The 21,821-nt window shown below is 40.5% G+C and overlaps 1 protein-coding gene across 1 annotated transcript in view; it reads right to left on the bottom strand.

Moving 5' to 3' along the window:
- Positions 1-1,853: 1,853 nt before the first annotated feature.
- The window catches only part of hprt1 (hypoxanthine phosphoribosyltransferase 1), a 33,856-nt gene continuing 13,888 nt past the window's right edge, over positions 1,854-21,821 (bottom strand). The window contains exons 5-9 of the mRNA XM_059976655.1: positions 12,803-12,820; positions 11,600-11,682; positions 11,180-11,226; positions 4,316-4,392; positions 1,854-2,081 (exon numbers count right to left, since the gene is read on the bottom strand). Coding sequence (XP_059832638.1) covers positions 2,034-2,081; positions 4,316-4,392; positions 11,180-11,226; positions 11,600-11,682; positions 12,803-12,820 — 273 coding nt within the window. The 3' untranslated portion in view covers positions 1,854-2,033. The remainder of the gene's footprint in view (positions 2,082-4,315; positions 4,393-11,179; positions 11,227-11,599; positions 11,683-12,802; positions 12,821-21,821) is intronic.

Below are 21,821 nucleotides of genomic sequence, written 5' to 3'. Positions count from 1 at the left end.
TTCCAATGCTTCCACATCCTTCCTATACTGAAACGACCAGAACTGGACACAGTACTCCAAGTGTGCCCAAACTAGAGTTTTATAGAGCTGCATCATTACATCGCGTCTCTTAAACTCTATCCCTCGACTTATGAAAGCTAACACCCCATAAGCTTTCTTAACTACCCTATCTACCTGTGAGGCAACTTTCAGGAATCTGTGGACATGTACCCCCCCAGATCCCTCTGCTCCTCCGCAATACGAAGTATCCTGCCATTTACTTTGTACTCTGCCTTGGAATTTGTCCTTCCAAAGTGTACCACCTCACACTTCTCCGGGTTGAACTCCACCTGCCACTTCTCAGCCCACTTCTCCATCCTATCAATGTCTCTCTGCAATCAGCAATCCTCTACACTATCTACAGCACCACCAACCTTTGTGTCATCTGCAAACTTGCCAGCCCACCCTTCTACCCCCACATATTGGCCGTTAATAAAAATCACGAAAAGTAGAGGTCCCAGAACAGATCCTTGTGGGACACCACTAGTCACAACCCTCCAATTTAAATGTACTCTCTCCACCACAACCCTCTGTCTTCTGCAGGCAAGCCAATTCTGAATCCACCTGGCCAAACTTCCCTGGATCCTATGCCTTCTGACTTTCTGAATAAGCCTACTGTGTGGAACCTTGTCAAATGCCTTACTAAAATCAATGCAGATCACATCCACCGCACTACCCTCATCTATATACCTGGTCACCTCCTCAAAGAACTCTATCAGGCTTGTTAGGCACGATCTGCCCTTTACAAAGCTATGCTGACTGTTCCTGATCAGACCATGAATCTCTAAATGCCCATAGATCCTATCTCTGAGAAACTTTTCCAACAGCTTTCCCATCACAGACATAAGGCTCACTGGTCTATAATTACCAGACTACCCCCACTACCTTTTTTGAACAAGGGGACAACATTCGCCTCCCTCCAATCCTCCGGTACCATTCCCGTGGACAACGAGGACATAAAGATCCTGGCCAGAGGCTCAGCAATCTCTTCCCTTGCCTCGTGGAGCAGCCTGGGGAATATTCCATCAGGCCCCGGGGACTTATCCGTCCAAATGTATTTTAACAACGTCAACACCTCCTCTCCCTTTATATCAACATCCTCCAGAACATCTACCTCATAGTCCTCACTGTCATCAAGTTCCCCCTCATTGGTGAATACCAAAGAGAAGTATTCATTGAGGACCTCGCTCACTTCCACAGCCTCCAGACACATCTTCCCACCTTTATCTCTAATCGGTCCTACCTTCACTCCTGTCATCCTTTTGTTCTTCACATAATTGTAGAATGCCTTGGGGTTTTCCTTTACCCTACTCGCCATGGCCTTCTCATGACCCCTTCTTGTTCTCCTCAGCCCCTTCTTAAGCTCCGTTCTTGCTACCCTATATTCCTCAATAGACCCATCTGATTCTTGCTTCCTAAACCTCATGTATGCTGCCTTCTTCCACCTGACTAGATTTTCCACTTCACTTGTCACCCATGGTTCCTTCACCCTACCATTCTTTATCTTCCTCACCAGGACAAATTTATCCCTAACATCCTACAAAAGATCCTTAAACATCGACCACATGTCCATGGTACATTTCCCTGCAAAAACATCATCCCAGTTCACACCCGCAAGTTCTAGCTTTATCGCCTCATAATTTGCCCTTCCCCAATTAAAAATTTTCCTGTCCTCTCTGATTCTAACCTTTTCCATGATTGTTTCATTGTTTTCTCACCGGCCAAGGAGCATTTTCTAAACTTGGAGCAAGGCTGTTGAAAATGTGAATTCACAAATGGTCTTTTGAATGGAACAAAGTGCCACACTGTGTTGATAGAGTTGAGCTTTATGTATTACAGTACAAAAATAAACACTTCTGAAGTATCTTCATGATGAATGGGCCCTTTAAATATTGATTCACAGAGAGCAAAAAGTACACAGCGATGAGCACAAATATCTTCTGTGGGTGCCTTCACAGTCAGCATCTCAAACCTTCTTCCAGATGCTATAAATCTCATGCTTTGTACTTCTCCTTTCCCTTTTCACTGATCACACAAATATGCTGCAGAAGAATTAACAAGGAAACCAGGGATTAATAGCAAGAATATTAATGTATTTTCTACCTGAAAGAAACTCATTGCATTCTTGCTTAGATCAGCAGTTGAAACTAAACCCATTGTGGCTGTGGAATGTTCATGGGGAAGAGGGGAACACAGAGACATTGTGAATGTAGGATAAGGTCTAGACAGCAGATAACAAAAAGCAAAGATAAAAACAGCAGAATTTCAAAGGCAGTATAGAAATAAGAGTGCACGAATGAAGTTGTGCTGAAGGGTGACTTGATATTCCTAGGGGAACCCACTGCAGCCAGTCAGACCGCTCCTCAACAAGACATATTGGAGAACTCACCAACACCAATGATGAGCAGCAGAAGGAAACTCACTATATTGATGTTTATGACTGGGAGGAAGGTTTAAGACAGAAGAAAGACAGGCAAAAGGAAACAACTTTGGAAAAGCTCAATTGTTTCACCTTTAGTATCATCTGTCTGAGAAAATGACCTGAAATACAGAATAGAGACCCTTCAGCCCACATTGTTGTACTGACCAATATAAACCTACTCCACAATCAATCTAACTCTTCCCTCCTGTAAAGCTAATACTCTTAATTTTTCTTACATCCATGTTCCTATTTAAGAGTTGTTTAAATATTCCTGCTGTATCAGCTCTTTCCACAGCCCTGGAGTGTATTCCAGGTACCCACCACTCCTTTAAAAAAAACAGCCATCTCTGACATCTCTCCTAAACTCCTCCAATCACTTTGAATGTATGCCCTCTGCTACTGACCATTACCACCCTGGGGGAAAGGTGCTGGTTTTCCACTTAATCTATGCCTCTCCTAATCCTATAATCCACTCATCAAATGTCACTCCAAAGAGAAAAGCCCTAGTTAGCTCAACCTAACCTCACAAGACATGCTCTCTAATCCAGACAGCATCCTGGTAAATGTCTGCGCCCTCTTAAAGCTTTCACATGATTCTAATCATGTCCAACAAGCTGATACCCTTTTCCATGTTATACAGAAAACATGGATCAGGGACATTACTGTTTGTCTCTCTTCACCTCGCCTGTTGAGTATTTCAAGCATCTGTCAACATGTCAAACAGGAAGCATTGAAGAGTCAAAGGCTGGAGTCAAGGTAAACCACATAGTACAATACAGTACAGGCCCTTTGGCAAACAATGTTGTAACAACCCTTTAACCTATTCTAAGATGAATCTCACCCTTCCCTTCCAGACAGCCCTCCAGTTTTCGTTCAATCATGTACCTAAGAGTGTCTTAAATGCCCCAACCACGACCCCTGGGAGAATGTTCCACACTTGCAGCTCTTAAAAACAAACCCACCTTTGACTTCTCCACTATAATTTCCTGCAAATGATGCCCTCTTGTATTAGTCATTTCCACCCTGGGGAAGTCTCTGGCTGGCCACTTGATCTATACCTCTTATCATCCTGTACACTTCTATTACGTCACCTCTCACATTCCTACGCTCCAAAGAGAAAAGCCATCGATCACAACCTCAAAAGACTTGTTCTCTAATCCAGGCAATATCCTGGTAATTCCCCTCTGCACCTTCTTTATAACTTCCACATCCTTCTGTTAATGCATAACCAAAATTGAACACAATGGTCTAACTAGGATTTTATAGTGCAACACACACAAAATGCTGAAACATTGGTCAGGCAGTCGATGGAAAATGAATAAGTAGTCAATGTTTCAGTCTGAGACCCTTCATCAGGACTGGAAAGGAAGGAGGAAGACTCCAGAATAAAAAGTTGTGGGGGTGGGGGTGAAGGACAATAGTTAGGTGATAGGTGAAGCCAGGTGAAGGGGCTGTTCACAGGGGCTATATCCCCATCACTGTGACATCATCAGGGTACTGTGTAAAAATTCCCATCACCGTGCCATCATTGGGGTAATGTGTAAATTCCATACGGGCAGGATTTTGACCCAGTGATGGCAATAGGGATATTACTCCAAGACAGGATGGAGTGTAGTTTGAAGGCAACCTGCAGGGGGTGATTTTTCCCATGCTTTACTGGCTCTCTTCCAGTTGTAAGATGGGACAGTTCAGAAGGTGCTAATCAGTCTTTCAGCACTTGGTATTTTAGATATCCAGTATCTGAAAGCTGTAAAAGTAGTACCACCTTTAATTTAACAATAATAGTAACACTTGCACAATAATGCCAACAATTAATATTTCTGGGAATTCAGTTATGAATATGGTTTTACTTACATTTAAATCCCTAAAGTATTCATTATAATCAAGTGCGTATCCAACCACAAACTTGTCAGGGACTTCAAAACCAACAACTGGAAGAAAAATTCTCTGGAATTAGTAAAATGCTTACAAATCACAAAAAATAAAATCAAAGCAGCTATGCCAGTAAAGGTGCAATAATAAGGTTCCATCCCTCCAATCCCTGACCAATCCTTCTCCAATAACATAAGGAAAGTTGGCAAAAATTACCAATAAATGCAAACACTCATCCCAGCAAACAAGCAGAGATGATGAAAGATCCAGATTGCATCAAACTAAACATTGGTGGTATGGTGGGGACATGGTTGGATTCGGATGTGGGAAAGCTTAGAAAATCAAAGAGAAATGGACAAAGAGCAAGTGGCACACAGCAGGAAAATGGAAGTTAATGGATCTACGAGAACAGGGCAAAACTGACAACCACAAGAGGAACACCTCTAATTAGTGTCAGAGTAGGGAAAGCTGGTATTTTGCTTTTATATATGCAAAAGATTATACAAATACTGGAAATCCAGAACATACACAAAACGCTGGAGGAACTCAGCAAGCCAGGCAGCATCAATGGAAATGAATAAACAGTTGATGTTTACCTTTTCTGCCAAAACCATCTCATCCTCTTTTTGCCCTCCTGCTTTATCCCTTCTACTGAAGGAATTTAATCCCAGCTATGTATTTGACCCTGAAATATAGACTGTTTATTCATTTCTATAGACACTGCCTGCTGTACGCGTTGCTCTTCATTCCAACAGGAATACACTGGCCTTGAACTTGCTGTTAAAAACCTCCCACATACATACATACCTACTTTACAAGATTATTAAACAATATCAGACAACATGAAATTGGTGGTGATGGACTGCAGATGAGTTGATCATACCATAGGAATAAAGACATTATTTGAGGTTAGGAGGCTGTGAGTTTTGAGGTTCGGCAGGGAACGGTTCTCTGATCTCATTTATTCAGTGGTTTGAAAGAGGAACCAAGCTTGCTGAAGATGCAGAGCTGGGTACTGGTGAGGAGAATGCAGACTGATATCTCAGGACAGTGGAGGATGTGAGGACATAACAAATGGAATATGATACTGAACAATGAAACAATAGAAATGGGAGAAGATTTTAAAATAGAGACAAAAAAGTGTTTAGGAGTGTCAAGTTTATACTGTAGTCACTGAGGGAATATGTATAAGGACTTCAAACAGCAAGACAAATAGCGCACAGGCTTTAATTGCAAGGGGATTAGAGTACAAGAATAAGATTTATCCTGGAATTATGTAGGATGCTAGTGATGATCACATATGATATATGCAGCTCTGGTCTCCCCACCAAAGGGAAGTATACTTCCAAAGATTCATCAACTCAATGCCTGGGAGATGCATTTGTCCCATAATTGTTAGCATTCAGTTTGAGAGGATAAGAATGTAAGAGTAAGGATGAAATGCTGAGGCTTTATAAGACCGAAAGGGCAAAGGCTCAATATAGGAGGTCCCTTAAGAACAGGGATTAGGGATTTGAATTAATACCAAGCATAAGTTGTGTTCCTAAGAAACCCCTTATTACAAAAAAAGCACATAAATCATTGTATCAATGGGTGAAGAGTTTCAGACACAAGTTTTTTCCTAACACCTCCCCCTCCCCCCCACCACCCCACAGGATTTTCAAAAATAGATTTTACTACAATCTGTTAGTGCAAGCTAAAAAATGTCCAAGGCTGCACATGATGTTCTTCAAGTGACAACAGTTGCAGTGTCAATCGTTACAATTGTTTGTTACAATTGTGTATGTGGCCTGTTTACACAACTATGTTATTAATAAAAACTCTGGAAATGGGAACTAAGTTTCATGGTTCTTTATTGGAAGTCTGAACTTGACACACACATACAGAGCAATACGCGCCTAACAGCGCATGCAATGACGTGTTGCTAAAACATAAATTAGTCCTTTATTATAATGTAGGCTATATAGTACACTCCTTTTATTTTAATAGTATATCAACTGTTTTTTTTAAACTGGGGCACTATACTAAACAAATATGTTTAGAACATAGAACAATACAACACAGTACAGCCCCTTTGGCCCACAATGTTGTGCCGACCCTTAAACCCTGCCTCCCATATAATCCCGCACCTTAAATTCCTCCGTAAACCTGTCTAGTGGTCTCTAAAATTTCACTAGTGTATCTACATCCACCACTGACTCAGGCAGTGCATTCCAAGCACCAAGAGTAAAAATCCTTCCTCTAATATCCCCCTTGAACTTTCCACCACTTATCTTAAAGCCATGTCCTCTTGTATTGAGCAGTGGTGCCCTGGGGAAGAGGCGCAGGCTGTCCACTCTCTTTATTCCTCTTAATATCTTGTACACCTCTACCATGTCTCCTCTCATCCTCCTTCTCTCCAGAGAGTAAAGCCCTAGCTCCCTCAATCTCTGATCATAACGCATACTCTATAAACCAGGCAGCTTCCTGGTAAATCTCTGTACCTTTTCCAATGCTTCCAAATCCTTCCTATATGGAGGCGACCAGAACTGGACACTGTACTCCAAGTGTGGCCTAACTAGGGTTTTATAGAGCTGCATCATTACATCACGTCTCTTAAACTCTATCCCTCAACATATGAAAGCTAACACTCCATAAGCTTCCTTAACTACCCTATCTACCTGTGAGGCAACTTTCAGGGATCTGTGGACATGTACCCCCAGATCCCTCTGCTCCTCCACACTTCCAAGTATCCTGCAATTTAATTTGTACTCTGCCTTGGAGCTTGTCCTTCCAAAGTGAACCACCTCACACTTCTCTGGGTTGAACTCCATCTGCCACTTCTCAGCCCACTTCTCCATCCTATCAATGTCTCTCTGCAATCCTGGACAATCCTCAACTCTATCCACAATATCAACAACCTTTGTGTCATCTGCAAACTTTCCAACCCACCCTTCTACCCCCACATCAAGGTCGTTAATAAAAATCACAAAAAGTAGAGGTCCCAGAACCGATCCTTGTGGGACACCACTAGTCACAACCCTCCAATTCGAATGTACTCCCTCCACTACAACCCTCTGCCTGCAAGCAAGCCAATTCTGAATCTACTTGCCCAAACTTCCCTGGATCCCATGCCTTCTGACTTTCTTAATAAGCCTACTGTGTGGTACCTTGTCAAATGCCTTACGAAAATCCATGTATATCACATCCACTGCACTACCTTCATCTATATACCTGGTCACCTCCTCAAAGAACTCTATCAGGCTTGTTAGACATGACCTGCCCTTCACAAAGCCATGCTGACTGTCCCTGATCAGAACATGATTCTCTTAATGCCCACAGATTCTATCTCTAAGAATCTTTTCCAACATCTTTCCCACCACAGACATAAGGCTCACTGGTCTATAATTACCCGGACTACCCCCCACTACCTTTCTTGAACAAGGGGACAACATTCGCCTTCCTCCAATCCTTCGGTACCATTCCCGTGGACAACGAGGACATAAAAGATCCTAGCCAGAGGTTCAGCAATCTCTTCCCTTGCCTCGTGGAGCAGCCTGGGGAATATTCCGTCAGGCCCCAGGGACTTATCCGCCCTAATGTATTTTAACAACTCCAACACCTCCTCTCCTTAATATCAACATGCTCCAGAACATCTACCTCACTCATATTGTCCTCACAGTCATCAAGTTCCCTCTCATTGGTGAATACCAAAGAGAAGTATTCATTGAGGACCTCACTCACTTCCACAGCCTCCAGGCACATCTTCTCACCTTTATCTCTAATCAATTCTATCTTCATTCCTGTCAACCTTTTGTTCTTCACATAATTGAAGAATGCCTTGGGGTTTTCCTTTACCCTACTCGCCAAGGCCTTCTCATGCCCCCTTCTTGCTCTCCTCAGCTCCTTCTTAAGCTCCTTTCTTGCTACCCAATATTCCTCAATAGACTCATCTGATCCTTGCTTCCTAAACCTCACATATGCTGCCTTCTTCCATCTGACTAGATTCTCCACCTCACATCACCCATGGTTCCTTCACCCTACCATTCTTTATCTTCCTCGCCGGGACAAATTTATCCCCAGCATCCTGCAAGAGATCCCTAAACATCGACTACATGTCCATAGCATATTTCCCTGCAAAAACATCATCCCAATTCACACCCACAAGTTCGAGCCTTATAGCCTCATAATTTGCACTTCCCCAATTAAAAATTTTCCAGTCCTCTCTGATTCTATCCTTTTCCATGATAATGCTAAAGGCCAGGGAGCAGTGGTCACCGTCTCCTAGATGCTCACCCACTGACAGATCTGTGACCTGACCCAGTTCATTACCTAATACTAAATCTAGTATGGCATTTCCCCTAATCGGCCTGTCTACATACTGTGACAGGAACCTGTCCTGGACATACTTAAAACTCCGCCCCATCTAAACCATTGGAACTAATCAGGTGCCAATCAATATTAGGGAAGTTAAAGTCACCCATGATAACAATCCTGTTATTTTTGCACCTTTCCAAAATCTGCCTCCCAATCTGCTCCTCGGTATCTCTGCTGCAACCAGGGGGCCTAGAGAATACTCCCTATAAAGTAACTGCTCCCTTCCAGTTCCTGACTTCCACCCATACTGACTCAAAAGAGGATCCTGCTACATTACCCACCCTTTCTGTAGCTGTAACGGTATCCCTGACCAGCAATGCCACCCCTCCTCCCCACCCCACCACCCTCTCTACCCCTTTTAAAGCACTGAAATCCAGGAATATTGAGAATCCATTCCTGCCCTGGTGCCAGCCAAGTCTCTGTAATGGCCACTACATCATAATTTCATGTATGTATCCAAGCTCTCAGTTCATCACCTTTGTTCCTGATGCTTCTTGCATTGAAGTACACACACTTCAGCCCTTCTACCTTACTACCTTTACACCCTTTATTCTGTTTCTCTTTCCTCAAAGCCTCTTGATATGTTAGATCTGGCTTTATTCCATGCACTATACTTGCAGCTCTCACATGACCTTTATCTTGCACCTCACTACCTGCTCTAACACTCTGGTTCTCCAATCAAAAATCTCAACTCTAGGTCCAGTCCTGTCCTTCTCCATAATTATATTGAAGCTAATGCTATTGCGATCACTGGACCCGAAGTGCTCCCCAACACATACATCGGTCAACTGACCTATCGCATTCCCTAACAGGAGATCCAACACTGCCCCATCTCTAGTCGGTACTTCTATGTATTGTTGCAAAAAACTACCCTGCACACATTTCACAAACTCTAAACCATCCAGCCCTTTTACAGAATGAGCTTCCCAGTCTACGTGTGGAAAATTAAAATCTCCCACAATCACCACCTTGTGTTTACTACAAATATCTGCTATCTCCTTACACATTTGCTCTTCCAACTCACGCTCCCCATTAGGTGGCCTATAATACACTCCTATCAGTGTTACTACACCTTTCCCATTCCTCAATTCCACCCAAATAGCCTCCCTAGAGGAGCTCTCTAATCTATCCTTCCAAAGCACCGCCATAAGATTTTCTCGGACAAGCAATGCAACACCTCCTCCTCTGGCCCCTCCTACTCTATCACACCTGAAGCAACTAAATCCAGAAATATTTAGTTGCCAATCACATCCTTCCTGCAACCATGTTTCACTAATATAACTCCACTCTTTCAATGTAAGTTACCCAGTTTTCAATGCTACTATCAAATGCTGTAATGGTTCCAATCATCGCCATCTTTGTTATGTTAATTTAGTCCCACTTTTCTTTGTTTTCTTTTTAGCTATTTCTTTACAGTCACTGCACGTTCCACTTGACTCATGTGTCCTTTTTGCTAGCGCAACGACCGTACTCCATCTAGATGCATATGTCGCTCCTTTTCATCTCCCTCCTCTCTCTTCTCCTCCAGGTGTCATTATCAACTAAAATACAGATGTATGTTCATAATTCTCATCGCCAATTTGTTGTGTATGTGGCCTGTTTACACAACTATGTTATTAATAAAAACGCTGGAGATGGGAACTAAGTTTCATGGTTCTTTACTGGTAGAGTCCAAACTTGACACACACAGATCAATACGCACCTAATAGCATAAAGTAGTCCCTTATTATAATGTAGGCTATACGATACAGTTACTTTCCAGTGGAATTGGCAGCCCATGTTCTCTAGAGAAACAAGAGAGTGCCAAAGCTGGAAAACATGATGTCTGTGTCACTGTGCTCACTATGGGGAGGTCACAGGGAAACATACCCACACAAAACTTCCCCCCCCCATAGCTTCTATCTAGAGTTCCCTTCAGAAATCACATCATAACCAATTCAGCCCATGTATCACAGATGGTGTTGCCTAATTCTTCAATCTTGTTATATCTAACCATCTGTTTACTCAGATAAATCAGCCTTTTCCTTATTGAATGACAGATATACTCCAAAGGAAAAACAAGTCTGCTTTTCTGCCCCATTTCTTTTGGTCCATATGAAGAAATGCAAGAAAATGAATCTCAATGTAGCCTATGGTGGAATATACAGTACATACTTTGATAATAAATTTATTTGAACTTTGAGTGGATCAGCTGTAGTCATATTGATTGGTGGAACTGTCTTTAAAGGCCAAATAAGCCACTCCTGATTCTGTTTTGCTTCCTTATCTCCCACAAGCCTTGGATTAGCCAACATTATGGGAATCAACACTTTTCTTTAATAATGGAAGAGAAACTTATTACATTGATTTTACTTACAACTAGAGCAACAATTAATAATCATTTGGAGCTTAAAATTCTGAGCTATGAAGAGTGGGTCCCTGCATCTGATTATTTGGGTCAGTGTTAACGAGTGAACAAAATACCAGTGACAGAATCAACACAGTACTCACAATCTGGTCGATATCCAACACTTCTGGGAGTTCGTTTTACCAGCAAACTGATAAAAAGAGAGTGTAATTGGAATAATGCAAGGACACTAATGGATATACTTCACTACTAAATAGATGTTTTAAAAACGAGGATAACAGCTATTCTAACTCACTTGTTTGAACAAGACGCAAATTATTATATCAGCTTTCCTCTGCACTCACCATACACAAAACATAGTAAAAAAAATCTCCATGGGATAATACAGATGCAATAAAATGCAAGTTGTTGTTACAATAAATTAAGTAAAGCAGTATTTTCGTTCAGCTCATTGAATCATGGACAAGGCTGTGCTCAGCCAGAGCTCAGTGCTGGTGTGACAGTTTAACCTTTTCTATGTTAGTTGTACGTGCTGCTCAATGAGTTTGGAACTCTAGGCTTACCTCACCACCTTCACCATGTTGGGTTTGTATTCTTGCAACATGCTCAGCAGAGTCTGCATCGTTTTGCCTGTATCAATAATATCCTGAGAATAAAGGCAGCAGTATAAACCAATGTACCTGAATAAAACTTCTGCATCCCCCTTCCCTCACCGATCATCCCCACCCTGATTAGTCTCTCATCAGTAATGTCACTGATGAATAAAACCAAGCTCCAATCTCAATTGAGCTCACAAAGTTTCTAAAGCTTCAAGTTTCAAATTGCAGCCTACACATTAAAATTGTCACCATTTCCCCCCTCTGTATCCCTGGAAACTCAGATATGATCCACCTCCCTGTGACTAAGCCTCACATTCATGCCTCATTCCAAAACTGCCGTCTTACTAACCTTCTCTATTCCTCTCGTTTACAACATCTCATCATACCCTTGGAACAAATCTATGGTCACCTGGTCTATTTTCTCTCCATTTACCTTGAGACATTGGTCTTTTAGGCAATAGTCTGAAGTGCCACAAAGCTGACAATACAGTAAAAAAATAACCGTATAACCATTACAGCACAGAAACAGGCCATCTCGGCCCTTCTAGTCCATGCCGACGCTTACACTCACCTAGTCCCACTGGCCCGCACTCAGCCTATAACCCTCCATTCTTTTCCTATCCATATACCTATCCAATTTTACTTTAAATAACAATACCAACCCTGCCTCTACCACTTCTACTGGAAAATGCATTCCTCATTTAGCTACCGCTTGTGTTATCACCATTTACCATTGATCACTGACTTCTGTAACACACCTGACTTTCCAAACTCACTACTGAAACTGTAAAAACATTTTTAAAACTTGCCCTTCTTAGCAAGGGGAAAACAGTCCCCATGTCATTAGTCTGTTTAGAACTAATTTTCACATCTGCGTTCACCTGGGTGCATTAAACTGCACCCTCTCTGGTTTTTATCTTTTAACCAAGATGCATCACTTCATGTGCATAACTCACTTCCTAATCAACTAATTTCTCCAAGAGAAAATCACTTGCATTTTACACTATTTCAAGAATTAGTTGATGAAAGTAGAGAGCAGCTATCTGAGAATATAGAATTGCATGCTGGATGAATCTGTATACTCCAGAGCAATGTGTGGACTAGCACAATTTTACACATGAATTAAGAAAAGCAGCAAAGATTTAATTGGAAAAAAAAGGAACTAACCTCTACAATTAGTACATTCTGTCTCCCAGCCGTGAACGAGGAGAAGAAAGAAAGAAAAATATGGTAAATGTTTCTATAAATAATAAGGAACTTGTAATCCCTCACTAGTATCATAACTAACATGCACACAAATCATGCAGTAGTTCCAATGATATCCTCTCAAACCCAAGTCTATTAAATTGTACAGCTGTGAGCAACATAAATAATCTGATAGGTTATCAGTATCCATACCCATAATCTGCTCTGCCCATAAATGACACTATCCCACTTCCATGGTTGCTTCTCCCCTAATGGGGCATTGTTTCAGAAAGTAGTAACAAATGTGAGGAACATGGTTAAGGCAGTATATAGAATCCTGTCCTTCAGCTGTCAGGGCACTGAACACAAGAGCAGGGAGTTATGCTTTCACCTTATTAGACACTGGTCAGATATCCACTGCATTCCTAGGAAGTCCATCATAGCATTACAGAGGGTGTTTGCTCCAAAGTAGACAAGCTGAGTTTGGTTTCACTGGAGCAGACATGATTCAGAGGGGCATGACTGTGGATAAAATTGAGGGACACAAAATAGATTGCAGGAAACCATTCCCTGTAGCAGTACTTACACTGGAGGTCATAGATTTAGGGTAAGGGGCATGGGACAAGGGATGTAGAGGGGATCTGAGAGGGGGCTTTCTCTTCAGAGTGGCAAGTACTTGGTACAGAGTGATGGAGAAAGTGATGCAAGTAGAGACACCAACAGCATTTAAAGTGTTTAGACAAACAATGGAAACCACTGATTATAGAAATTATAGGGCCAAATGCTGAAGCAATGGTCAATATCAGTCAAATGGCCTGTTTAAGACTACAAAATATAGGAACAGAATTAGGCCATTTGGCCCATCAAGTCTACTCTGCCATTACTCCTCTCAGCCCCAATCTCCTGCTTTCTCCCCGAATCCCTTCATGCCCTGGCCAATCAAGAATCTATCAATTTCTGGTTTTAAATATTCATAAAACTTAGTCCTCACAGCTGCCTGTGCCAACAAATTCCACAGATGCACCAGTCTCTGGCTAAAGCGAAGGTGGTAGAGGCAGATACAACAGTGTCTTTTAAGAGAGATAGGTACATGGACTTAGATAGGTACTCTCCCACCATAGGAAATATTCTTTCCACCTCCACTCTATCAAGACCTTTTACCATTTGATAGGCTTTAATTAGGTCACCCCATATTCTTCTGAATTCCAATGAAAGCATACTCAGAGCCATCAAATGCTCTTCATCCGACAAGTCATTCAATCCTGGAATCATTTTCGCGAACTTCCTTTGAACCCTCTCCAGTTTCAGCACATCCTTTCTAAAGGGCCCAAAATTGTTCACAATACTTCAAATGAGAGCTCACCAGTGGTTTATAAAGCCTCAACAGTACATCCTTGTTTTTATATTCTAGTCCTCTTGAAATTAATGCTAACGTTACATTTGCCTTCCTCACCATTGACTCTACCTGCAAGTTAACCTTTAGGGTGTGCTGCACAAGAACTCCCAAGTCCCTTTGCATCTCAGAGTTTTGGATTTTCACCCCATTTAGAAAATAGTCTATGCTTTTATTTCTTCTACCAAAGTCCATGACTATACACTTCCCAACACTGCATTTCATCTGCCACTTCTTTGCCCATCCTCCTAGTATATATAAATCCTTCTATAGCCTCTCTACTTCCTCAAAACTACCTGCCCCTCCACCCATCTTCGTATCATCTGCAAAATTTGCAACAAAGTCATTAGCTTATAACGTAAAAAGAAACAGTTCCAACGCAGACCCCTGCAGCCAATCAGAAAAGTTTATTCCCACTCTTGTCTCCTGCCAATCAGCCACTGCTTTATCCATGCCTGTAATACCATGGGATCTTTATTTGTTAAGCAGTCTCATGTGTAGCACCTTATCAAAGGCCTTCTGAAAATTCAAGGACACATCAACCAATTCTACATTGTTTATTCTGGTTGTTATTTCTTTAAATAATTCCACCAGATTTATTAGGCAAGATTTTACTTTACAACACGCTGCCTTCGGCCTATTTTATCTTATCAATTCCAACATCTTTCGAACCACTGAGGTCAAACTAACTGGCCTACAATTTCCTTTCTTCTACCTCCACACTATCTTGAAGAGTGGAGTGACATTTGCAATTTTCCAGTCTTCCAGAAACATTTCAGAATGTAGTGAGCCCTGAAAGATCATTACTAATGCCTCCACAATCTCTTCAGCCTCCTCCTTCTGAACCCTGGGATGCACATCATCTGGTCCTGGTAGTTAACCTAGAGTCAGACCTTTCAATTTCCCAAGAACTTTCTCCCTTGTAATAGCAACTTCACACATTTCTGACCCCTAACACTCTCAACCTTCTACCATACCACTAGTGTCTTCCATAGTGAAGACTGATGCAAAATACTTAATCAGATCGTCCGCCATTTCTTTGTCCCCCATTTTGACCACTCCAGCATCCTTTTCCAGCAGTCCAATATCCATTCTCACCTCTTTTTTAAAATACTTTATGTATCTGAAGAAACTTTTGGTATCCTCTTTAATATTATTGGCTTGCTAAATTTCATCCTTTCCTTCTTAGTGACTTCTTTAGTTCCCTTGTTTGTTTTTAAAAGCTTTCCAATCCTCTAACTTACCATGAATTTTTCCTCTATTATATGCCCTCTCTTTGGCTTTTATGTTGGCTTTGATTTCTCTCATCAGCCATGGTTTTGTCATCTTGCCTTTAGAATACTTCTTCCTCTTATGGATGTATATATCCTGTGTCCTCCAAATTGCTTCCAGAAATTTCAGCAATTGCTGCTCTGCCGTCAACCCTGTGTTCCAATCAATTCTGGCCAACTCCTCTCTCATGCTTCCATAATTCCCTTTGCTCCACTGTAATACTGATATATCTTATGGCTTCTCCTTCTCAAAATTCAGGGTGAATTTGATCATATTATGATCATTTGTCCCAGGGTTCTTTTACCTTAAGTTCTCTAAATCTAACTGGTTCCCTTGTGGGCTCAACCACAAGCTAATCTAAAAAGAAATCTTGTACACATTCTAGAAATTCCCTCTCTTGGGATCCAGCACCAACCTGATATTCCCAAACTACCTGCATACTGAAATCCCCCATGACTATTGTACCATTAACCTTTCGACATACACTTTCTAACTCCCATTGTAATTTGTAGACCATATCCATCAGGGTCTTCTTACCCTTGCAGTTCCTTAGCTCTACCCACAACAATTAAACACCTTCCAACCCTACATCACCTCTTTTTAAAGATTTGATTTCATTTTTTTTTACCAACAGAGTCACATCAGCCTCCCTGCCAACCTGCCTGTCCTTTTGATACAATGCTTATCCTTGGGCATTAAGCTTCCAGCAATAACCTTCTTTCAGCCATGATTCAGATATGCTTACAACATATGTACTAATCATGAACTGTGCTGCAAGTTCGTCTGCCTTATTCTATATACAGCAAGCATTCAAATAACACCTTCAGTCCTGTATTCACCCTTTTCAATTTTGTCTGCCTTCTGTGGATAGCCAGAGGCTTTATCCCAGGGCTGAAATGGCTAACACAGCGGGGATTAGTTTTAAGGAGCTTGGAAGGAGGCACAAGGCGAATGTCAGAGTTAAGTTTTTCACACACAGAGTGTTGGGTGCATGGAATGCACTGCCAGCGAAGGTGGTAGAGGCAGATACAAGTGTCTTTTAAGAGACTCTTAGATAGGTACATGGAGCTTAGAAAAATAAAGGGCTACACGATAGGGAAATTCTAGGCAGTTTCCAGAGTAGGTTATATGGTCAGCACAACATTGTGGGCTGAAGGGCCTGTAATGTGCTGTAGATTTCCATGTTTCTATGAACCCTTAGGAAGCGATGATCATAATATAATTCAATTCATACTGCAATTTGACACGTCATATGTATTATTTTTTTTGTTCTTTTTCAATCTTTTTATTAGTTTTTTTAAAAAAAACATAACATAATATTATATTACATATGTTATGAATACAATAGATTTGAAATTGAGTTGGTAACAAGATAACAATATCTTATTAAACTATCAGCGAAAAAGTATCATACAATATCAATCTAATCTATATTGATTATACATGAAAAGATTAAAAATAATCAAAAGAAAAAAAAATGTAAAATATAAGAAAAAATGTATATTTAAAGAAATAGTAAAAAAAAATAAACCTAAACTAACATGGGCAATAATAATAGTTTATAAGTATATGATAGTGTCAAAAAACCAGAACTCCATACCAGAACAAGAATAATAAGAGTAAAGGTCTGGAAGAAGTCAAATTAATTCATATGAAAGTGTCGAATGAACGGTCCCCAAGTTTCTTCAAATTTAATTGATGAATCAAAAATAGTACTTCTAATTTTTTCTAAACTTAAACAAGAAATAGTTTGAGAGAACCATTGAAATGTGGTAGGAGGATTTACTTCTTTCCAATTTTGTAATATAGATCTCCTGGCCATTAATGTTACAAAGGCAATCATTCGTCTAATTGAAGGGGAGAATCGACTATCATCTTCATTTGGTATACCAAAAATTGCAGTGATAAAATGAGGTTGTAAATCAATATTCCAAATTGAGGAAATGGTAGCAAATATGTCCTTCCAATAATTATGTAAAGTAGGACATGACCAAAACATGTGGGTCAATGAAGCCACATCTAAATGACATCTGTCACATTGAGGATTAACATGAGAATAAAACCGAGCAAGCTTATCTTTAGACATATGAGCTCTATGTACAACCTTAAATTGTATTAAAGCATGTTTAGCACATATAGAAGAAGAATTAACCATTTGTAAATTTTTTTCCCATTTTTCCGTTGAAATATTGTATTGAGGTTCTTTTTCCCATTCCTGTTTAATTCTACCTGATATCTCTGGTTGTATCTTCATAATCATATTATAAATAAGAGCCACTAATCTCTTCTGACAGGGATTTAAAGTAAAAATCATATCTGAAAAATCTATCAAAGTTGAATTAGGAAAGGATGGTAAAACTTTATACAAAAAGTTTCTAATTTGTAAGTATCTAAAAAAATTAGACTTAGGTAATTTAAATTTGTTAGAAAGTTGATCAAAAGACATCAAACTACCTTCAGAAAAAAGATCGCGAAAACATATTATACCTTTCCTTTTCCATATACTAAAAGCTTGATCTGTTAAAGAAGGCTTAAAGAAAAAATTAAGTAAGATAGGGCTATCAAGAACGAAGTTTTTTAGAGTAAAAAATTTACGAAATTGAAACCAAATTCGTAATGTATGTTTGACAATAGGGTTAGATATCTGTTTATTAAGTTTAGCTAAATCAACAGGGAGAGAAGAGCCAAGAACAGAAAATAAAGAATATCCTTGTGTACCATTACATTCTAAATTCACCCACTGTGGGCACAATGGTAAATCTAAATCTAATTTCCAGTATAATAAATTCCAAATATTATTCGCCCAATAGTAAAATCTAAAATTGGGTAAAGCTAAACCACCATCTTTTTTAGATTTCTGTAACTGTCTTTTACTTAATCTGGGGTTTTTATTTTGCCACACAAATGAGGAAATTTTTGAATCAATGCTATCAAAAAAAGACTTAGGAATAAAAATTGGTAAGGCTTGAAATAAATATAAAAATTTCGGTAAAATCATCATTTTAACAGCATTGATCCGACCAACCAATGATAAGGATAAAGGAGACCATCTAGTAGTAAGTTGTTGAATTTGATGAAGCATAGGTAAAAAATTCAATCTGAATAAATCTTTATATTTCTTGGTAATTTTTATACCTAAATAAATAAAATTATCAGTAACAATTTTAAATGGTATCCTGTCATTCAGTAAAGTTTGTGCATTTAAAGGGAAGAGTTCACTCTTATCCAAATTTAATTTGTAACCAGAAAAACTACCAAATTGAACCAACAAGGATAGAATAGCGGGAATAGAATTATCAGGATCAGAAATATATAACAGCAAGTCATCAGCATAGAGCAGTAACTTGTATAATTTCTCATTAAGGGTAATACCAGAAATATTAGGGGATTCACGAATAGCAATGGCTAATATGTATTATTATCTCAGTGGAATAAAGGGAATTACAGAGGCATGAGAGAGGAGCTTGCCCTGGTGAATTAGAGGAGGATTCTGGTGGGGATGACGGCAGGGCAGAGATGGCTGATAATAATTCACAAGACGTAGTTTAGGTATGTCCCACAGAAGTTGTTATCAAATGGCAGGGCTAGGCAACCATGGCTGACAAAGGAAATTAAGGGCAGCATAAAAGCCAAGGAAAGAGCATATAATGTAGCAAAAATGAGTGGGAATTTCAATGACTGGGAAGCTTTTAAAACCCCCCCAAAAAAAAACTTTAAAAAAAACTATGAGAACAGGATACTAAAAGATTTTTCAGTTGTATAAAGAGTAAAAGAAAGGTGAGAGTTGATATTGGACCACTGGAAAATTATGCTGGTGAGGTAGTAATGGGGGACAAAGAAATGGCAGGTGAAATTAATAGGCATTTTGCATCAGTCTTCACTGCAGAAGGCAGTAGCAGTGTGTCAGAGGTCCATGAGCATCAGGGAGCAGGAGTGAGTGTCATTGCTTTTACAAAGGAATATTACTATGCAAACTGAAAGGTCTAAAGGTGGATAAGTCACCAGGACCAGATGGACTACATCCCAGAGTCCAGGGAAGCTGCTGAACAGATAACAGATGCATTGTTCACAATCTTTCAGTTATCATTTGATTCTGGCATAATCCTGGAGGACTGGAAAATTGCAAATGTCACTCCACTCTTTAAGAAGGGAGGAAGGCAAAAGAAAGGAAAGTAAAGACCAATTAACCTAACCTCAGTGGTTGGGCGAGTTTATTATTAAGGATGAGGTTTCGGGATTCTTGGAAACTATCAAGAAAGTCAACATGGTTTTTACAAGGGAAATCTTGCATGTTAAGAGTTCCTCAAGGAAGTAACAAACAGGGTGGACAAAGGAGAGGCAGTGGATGTCACTTACTTGGATTTTCAGAAGGCATTTGATGAGGTACAACACACAAGACTGCTTAACAAGGTAAAATCCCATGGCATTACAGAAAAGATACTGGCATGGATGGAGGAATAGCTGACAGGTAGGATGCAGCGTGTGGGAATAAAGGGAACCTTTTCTGGTTTGCTGCCAGTGACTAGTGGTGTTCCTCAGGGGTCAGTATTGAGACTGCTACTTTTCATACTGTTTTTCAATGATTTGGATAATAGAATTGATAGCTCAGTGGCAAAGTCTGTGGATGAAATAAAGACAGAAAGAGGGGTATGTAGTACTGAGGAAGCAATGCGATTACAGCAGGAATAGAGTGTTGGGAGATGTTCGATAATGCACTTTGATAAAAGGAATGATAGTGCAGACTATTATCTAAATGAGGAGAAGATTCAAACCTTGTGCAAGACTTACAGAAGGTTAATTTACTGGTTGAGCCTGTGGTTAAAGGTACCAACTGCAATGCTGGCATTTATTTCAAGGGGAATAGGATAAAAAGGAGATAATCATGAGGCGTTATAAGACACTAGTCAGGCTGCACTTGGAGTATTGTCAACAGTTTTGGACACCTTATCTCAGAAAGAATGTGTTGTCATTGGAGAGTCCTGAGGAGGTTCACAAGCATGATTCTGGGAATGACAGGATTAACATAGGAGGAGCGTTTGGCAGCTTTGGGCCTGCACTCACTGCAATTTAGAAATATGTGTGGGGATCTCACTGAAACCTACCAAATGTTGAGAGGACTAGATAGGACAGAGGTGGAGAGGTTGTTTCCTATCATGCGGGTATCCAGAACTAGAGGGCACAGCCTCAAAACTGAGGGGTGACCTTGTAGAACAGAGGTTAAGAAAGAACTGTTTTAGCCAGAGTGGTGAATCTGTGGAATGCTCTGTCATAAACTGTGGTGGAGGCCAACACCGTGAATATTTTTAAGGCGGAAGTTGATAGTGTCCTGATCAAAGGATATGGTGAAAAGACAGCTGTCTGGGGTTGAGTGGGATCTGGGATCAGCAATAATGGAATGGCAGAGCAGACTCGATGGGATGAATGGCCTAATCCTCTTCACCTTGTCCACCTATGTCATTGATGCAAATATACACAAAGACCTTTGGCTGCTCGCCCTCACCCTTGAAAATGCCTTTGTCCTGATCTGAGACACCCCTGAACCTGATACCAAGGAAGCATCATACCATCCAGGTATCTCTATCACGCACACAGAATCTCGTCTGTTTCTCTGACTGGAATCTCCTATCAGCACTGCAGTCCTCTTCACCTCCATTCTTCTGAGCCACAGTACCAGACTCAGTGCCAGAGACATGGTCACTGTGGCTCTCTCCTGATAGGACGTCCCCCTCAACAGTATCTAAAGTTATATATTTATTATTAAGGGAAACAGCCACAGGTGTACTCTGCACTGGGTGTACATTTCCCTTCCTTCTCCTGAGTCACCTAGTTACCTGTCTCCTGTAATCTAGGGGTGACCGCATCTCTGTAGCCCCTATCTATCACCTCCACGTTCTCCCCTATCGAAGGTCACCTAGGTGCAGCCCCAGTTCCTTAACAGCTTCTCTTTGAAGCTGCAGCTCAGTGCATATTTATATCTGGGAGACCAGAGGTCTCACATGTAGGAGTTCCCACATTCCACACACAGTACAAAACACTGCCCCTTCTCACTACACTACTATGCCCTAACAGACGAGGAATGAAGAAATAAAAAAAGAGAAAATTGCTTTACCTTCCCTAACCCTGAAGAGTCAAAGCCACTATAAAGACAAGCATGCTCAAAAGAATGACCGCTCGTCTTACACCTGCATTACTTTTACTTGCCCTTTCTAATGAATCCCTCTCTGTTGACCAGTCGCTGTAAAGCTCAGAAACTGCTGTGAAGCTCTGCCTTTTGAACTCTGAATGGGAACCTAATTGAAAAGGTAGCACTTTTTATGCACGCCATCTGTTGATTGG

This window comes from Hypanus sabinus, chromosome 8, assembly GCF_030144855.1.
Source record: "Hypanus sabinus isolate sHypSab1 chromosome 8, sHypSab1.hap1, whole genome shotgun sequence".
NCBI classification, from domain to species: domain Eukaryota; kingdom Metazoa; phylum Chordata; class Chondrichthyes; order Myliobatiformes; family Dasyatidae; genus Hypanus; species Hypanus sabinus.
Note: the sequence above shows the minus strand (reverse complement) of the source record. Positions and strands in the feature narration are given on the sequence as shown.